At 54.0% G+C, this 5361-nt stretch overlaps 1 protein-coding gene across 7 annotated transcripts in view; it reads right to left on the reverse strand.

Annotated features, from left to right (window-relative positions):
- Positions 1 to 2508, reverse strand: part of LARP1B (La ribonucleoprotein 1B) — a 182403-nt gene extending 179895 nt beyond the window's left edge. For 6 of the 7 annotated variants that reach the window (XM_037741735.1, XM_017537657.2, XM_017537656.2 and 3 more), the window contains exon 1: positions 1567 to 2307. In XM_037741735.1, coding sequence (XP_037597663.1) covers positions 1567 to 2098 — 532 coding nt within the window. In that variant the 5' untranslated portion in view covers positions 2099 to 2307. Of the gene's footprint in view, positions 1 to 1566; positions 2308 to 2378 lie in introns of those variants that run through there. The other variant, XM_017537664.2, reaches the window with a different exon arrangement.
- Positions 2509 to 5361: the final 2853 nt, after the last annotated feature.

Raw genomic sequence — 5361 nt, forward strand, 5'->3', positions numbered from 1 at the left:
CACCATGTTGACCAGGATGGTCTCGATCTCTTGACCTCGTGATCCACCCGCCTCAGCCTCCCAAAGTGCTGGGATTACAGGCTTGAGCCACCGCGCCCGGCTTGAAGAAATGTTAAGATAACACAATTCGGGCTTATAACAATCAACTTTTTTTTTTTTTTTTAATTGAGATGGGGACTTACTCTATAGCCCAAGCTGGAGCGCAGTAACTCGGTCTAGGCTCCACTGCCTTACATTTATACCATATCTTCATGGCATTTGATCTTCATAAGCCAGTAAACATGCTCAAATACTTTCTACTCTACTGCTAACATTTAATTTTAAATAAACATTTAAATTTTAAATGAAGACTTGCAAGTAAACAGATGCCATTTGCATATAAAAAGTTCAATTAATTTACAACTTAATTTAGAAGCAAAAAGTAGAAGATACTGCTTTTTGTCATGGTTTGTATTTCCATTTTAACTTTTTTTTCTTTTCTTTTTCTTTTTTCTTTTTTTTTGAAAGGGAGTCTCACTCTGTCGCCCAGGCTGGAGTGCGGTGGCACGACCTTGGCTCACCGCAACCTCCACATACACCCCACTCTCCCCCACCCTCCACTCCTCTCCACCCCCGTTCAAGCGATCCTCCTGCCTCAGCTTCCCAAGTAGCTGGGACTACCAGCGCCCACCAACACGTCTGGCTAATTTTTGTATTTCTAGTAGAGACAGGGTTTCGCCATGTTGGCCAGGCTGGTCTCGAACTCCTGACCTCAGTTAATCCGCCCGCCTCAGCCTCCCAAAGTGCTGGGATTACTGGCTTGAGCCACCACGCTGGCCCATTTTAACTTTTTAAAGTTGCAGTTGCTACAATCAAAATAAAGCACCGAGGGCCATACTGCACCGGTCAGCATTCAAATGCAGTGGCATAATATAATCTCTAAAGAGAAGTAAAGTTGACAATGTTAGAAAACCATTTACCTAACGTGCAATCCACGTTTGAATATCAACTATCGTATTTCAACTATTTTCCAGCACACTGCTAACTTAAAGCACTTTATTAGCAACTATTTAAAGTCTCATTTTTAATATGACTTTTTAGCAGTGTTTCTAAAACCTTGAAATTTTCATCTTACTCTTTCACAATAAAAGACTACAATCGAGCTCCTACTTACAAAAAAATCCCCGTGCTCTGACTTGCTTCAGTCCTTTTTAGTCCACCAAAACTTTCCCATACGAAGCACTGCAATATCTAAAGTTAGCTACTTTCCCAAGTCACTAACACGTGGGGGCAAAACACAATCGCAACCGTGCCAGCAGGGCTGCGCTGCCAAGTTACCCCCTCCGCGCCCCCATCAGGCGAGGAGAACCTGAGGTCCCACCTCTTCCTGCCGCTCCCTTCCCAGATGCCCCTTTACGTAAATAGGCAGAGTGAATGACACCTTGGAACAAATTACCTCCGACTGACAGAGAGGGGAGGCCTGCTATTCCGCGGGCCCTGCGCCCGCTACTGCCGCCACGCGCCGCCAAGTCCCGCAGTCGCCCCTGCCCGCACCCTGCCAGTGCCCCCCGCAGAGCAGCCACAGACCTGCCTCCAGGGTTTCCAGCGGGGGCGACGGCGGACCTGTCGTGGCTGGGGACAGGTGCTGGGGAGGCTTTTTGGTCCAGGGGTTTCCCTTAGGCGGCAGCGGCGGCGGCGGCTGCCGCTTTTCCTCAGGGCCAGCTGCCGCCTGCTCCCGGGCGATCTCGGCCGGTGGATCCCGCAGCAACGGCGGCAACGGCGACGGAGGCGGCGGTGGCAGTGGTGGCGGCTCCCCGCCGAAGGGGCCCCCGGGCCCGCGCGCCTTGTGCGCCAGGTGCAGCGCCAGGGGCCTCACGGGGACAGCCGCCTGGGGCACGCTGCGTCCCAGCACCAGCGCGGGCGACGGCTCGCCCCGCGCCCCTGCGCTAGTGGCTGCCGCGGCCCTCTCCTCCCTCGCCGCCTCCTTGCCCTCACGTTCGGGCGGGGGCGGCTGATCCGCCGGCCGGTTCGCCGCGGCCAACAGCGACTCCCTCTCAGCAGTCACCGCCGGCGGATCCTCCCGAGAATGAGCGGCAGGCACCGGGGCGCGAGCAGACATGGTCCCTCTGCCCCAGCCGGGGTGGCCCCGAGGCCAGGGAGCCCGACTGCCCGTCTCTTGGCCTGGGCACCGACCGGCTCCGGCTGGGCACAGAGAACCCGACAGCCCCGCCGCCGTGGCCGCCGCCGCCGCCTGCCGAGGCCGCGCAGCGCCCGGCGTGCCGCCCCTCCCCGCACCGAACGGAGCGCCAACCGCCCGCCGGCCCCGTCCTCTCCGCGGCGCACGCCCGGAGCCCGCCACCACGCGCCGGGAGCCGCAGCCGGAAGCCGCGAGCCCTCACCTGGCGCGGGCAGCCGCTGAGGAGCAGCACGCCGGGGCCGAGGAGCTCGACCGGAGTCTGGGAAGCGCGAGCAGCCAGAGCCGGTAACTGCCCGCGGGGGCGTGGAGACGGCGAGGAGGGACGGCCCGAGAGGACGGGGCGGGGCCTCCCCGAGGAGCGTGACGTGGCCACTCGCCGGCTCCTGCCCTCGCCAGGCCTCCCGCTGGAGCTGAAGGACTCGCCCGCCCGGGTGCCGCCCGGCCCGAGGGCCTGCCCCGCCCCAGCGGCCCCCCGAGGGCGAGGGAGGACTAACGGGACGACTCCCGGCTTGCAGGCTGAGGCCGCCCGGACTGCGTGCTCAGGGGCGGGGCGCACACCGGGCCTCTGTGGCTTCTGGCAGTCTCGCGCCCTGCCCCCGCGGCGACGGCTGCCTGGGGCCTTGGGCCGGCAGCGCACTGGGCGCCAAGAGGACCTGGTGCTCGATTTGTCCTTAGGCCCTAAAGCCGGGTCGCACCTAGGCTAAGGGAGGGGACGCGGTGTCGACCCCTGGCCTGGGGCGGCTCCCGAGTGAGCTGGGTTTCCCGGCCCGGCTGCTTGGCTCCTGGTGCCCAGCGCCTCCGCCCGCTGAAAGTTGTCTCGGGGCACCGCGATCACCTGTAATGTTGAGCCACGTCCCAGATGAAAGCGGAGTTACCTCCCCGTAACTGTTTAGGAAACCTTTGCCCAGGCATTTGGCTTGGTGTGCTTCCCCGTCCCGATTCCCACCCACCAGCTGAAAGAGTTTTAGTGTTCCTGAGTAAAACAAACAATATTCCAACGGCTTTTAAAAATTTTTTGTTACCTGTTTCTTTAATTTGGGGAAATAGCACTTAATTACAAATTAACCATATTACCAATAGGTTTTTTTTCTTCCTGCAATGGATGTTAAAATAGCACAAAGACGTTTTGATAATAAATCGCATACGAGCTTTCTATTTAGCACTCACATTCACATAGAGATGATATTCGTTCATTTATGTGTATTTATGAGTCAATGTTTATGTCATGGTGCAAGGTGCCTGAGAACAGGTTCCCCGCTGACGTTTTTTCTCCGAACCCCCAACCCCATAGCTTTGTTAAATACACTATCCGTGCTCGCCTTTTGTATAGACTTGCAACCCCCATCCCCACCCCACGCCCAATAGGTCTCGCCTCAGTCACATTCAACTCGACGTTAATATTTTTTACTTACTCAAAAGCTGTATTCGGCATCAATTATTTTCCTAAGGCAAACAACCTATTCATACATAACAGCTATAAACAATAATTCTTTTCTTGTTTTCCGTGACAGTGATACCCAGTTTACCCGACCCTAAGCAACCTCCGGAACCTTGTTGCAATTAAACAGGGATTTTACTTCCACCTATATTCCCAGCCATCTTTACTAGCTCTGTTATTAGTAATACTTTGCGGGGGGTTTTTTGTTGGTCGTGGTGGTGGTAGTGGTGGGTGATTGTTGTTGCTGTTGTTTGAGATAGAGTCTTACTCTGTTGCCCAGGCTGGAGTGAAACGGCCGATCTTAGCTCACTGCAACCTGCGCTTCCTGGGTTCAAGCGATCCTCCTGCCTCAGGCTCCTGAGTAGCTGAGATTACAGGCACGTGCCACCACACCCAGCCAATTTTTGTATTTTTGGTAGAGACGGCGTTTCACCATGTTGACCAGGCTCATCTCGAACTCCTAGCCTCAAGTAATCCCCTGCCTCAGCCTCCCAAGGTGCTGGGATTACAGGCTTGAGCCACCACGCTCAGTCTCACACCTCTGTAAAGGGTTCTTTTAATAATAAACTAAAAATTACAAAATTTGAGCATTGCGTCTGATTTTAGTCCCATCTGACTGACCCAATTTGCTGTTATTAACTTCTATTTTGTTACTTCTTTCTGCCTCTGCAGCTACGTGCCAGACTCTTCGTCTGTTTCTTAGTTCAAAATCAAGGATAAAAGACTGCTTGACCCTACTTATTTTTTCCAGCCAGATTATACAAGTCATTAGACAATCTGTGGATTGTCTGACCTTGGGTAGGGTATTCATGTGGTCTGGTAGAACAAATTATTTGGTTCAAAACACTGCCATTGGCCAGGCGGGGTGGCTCACGCCTGTAATCCCAGCACTTTGGGAGGCTGAGGCAGGCAGATCACAAGGTCAGCAGTTGGAGACCAGCCTGGCCAACACGGTGAAACCACGTCTCTACTAAAAATACAAAAATTAGCCGGGCATGGTGGTGCCCACCTGTAGTCCCAGCTACTCAGTAGGCTGAGGCAGAAGAGTTGTTTAAACCTGGGATGTAGAGGTTGCAGTGAGGTGAGAGTGTGCCCCTGCACTCTAGCCTGGGCTACAGAGCAAGACTCGATCTAAAAAAAAAAAACAAAAAACACGCAAAAAAACTGCCGTCTGGGCTGGCGCAGTGACTCACCCCTGTAATCCCAGCGTTTTGTTAAACCGAGGCAGGTGTATCAGTTGCAGTCAGGAGTTTGAGCCTAGCCTGACCAAGATGGTGAAACTGTCTCTACTGCCTGGCATGGTGGCACTTGCCTGTAGTCCCAGCTACAGGAGGCTGAAGTGGGAGGATCACTAGAGCCCAGGAGTTCTGGTCTGTAGTGCGCTATGCCTATTGGATGTTCCAGCTAAGTTCAGTATCAATATGGTGACCTCCTGGAAGCGGGGTACCACCAGGTTGCCTAATGAGGGGTGAACCAGCCCAGGTCTGAAACGAAGCAGGTCACATCTCCGGTGCTGATCAGTAGTAGGATCGGGCCTGTGAATAGCCACTGCATTCCAGCCTGGGAAACATGTAGCAAGACCCCATCTCTAAAAAAAAAAAAAGAAAAGAAAAGAAAGGAAAAGAAAAGGAAAAAGGAAAGAAAGAAAGAAACTGTCTCTACCGAAAATACAAAACTTAGCTGGGCATGGTGATGGATGCCTGTAATCCCAGCTACTCGGGAGGTTGAGGCAGGACAGTCTCTTGAA

This window comes from Cebus imitator, unplaced genomic scaffold (assembly GCF_001604975.1).
Source record: "Cebus imitator isolate Cc_AM_T3 unplaced genomic scaffold, Cebus_imitator-1.0 Scaffold105, whole genome shotgun sequence".
Lineage (NCBI taxonomy): Eukaryota > Metazoa > Chordata > Mammalia > Primates > Cebidae > Cebus > Cebus imitator.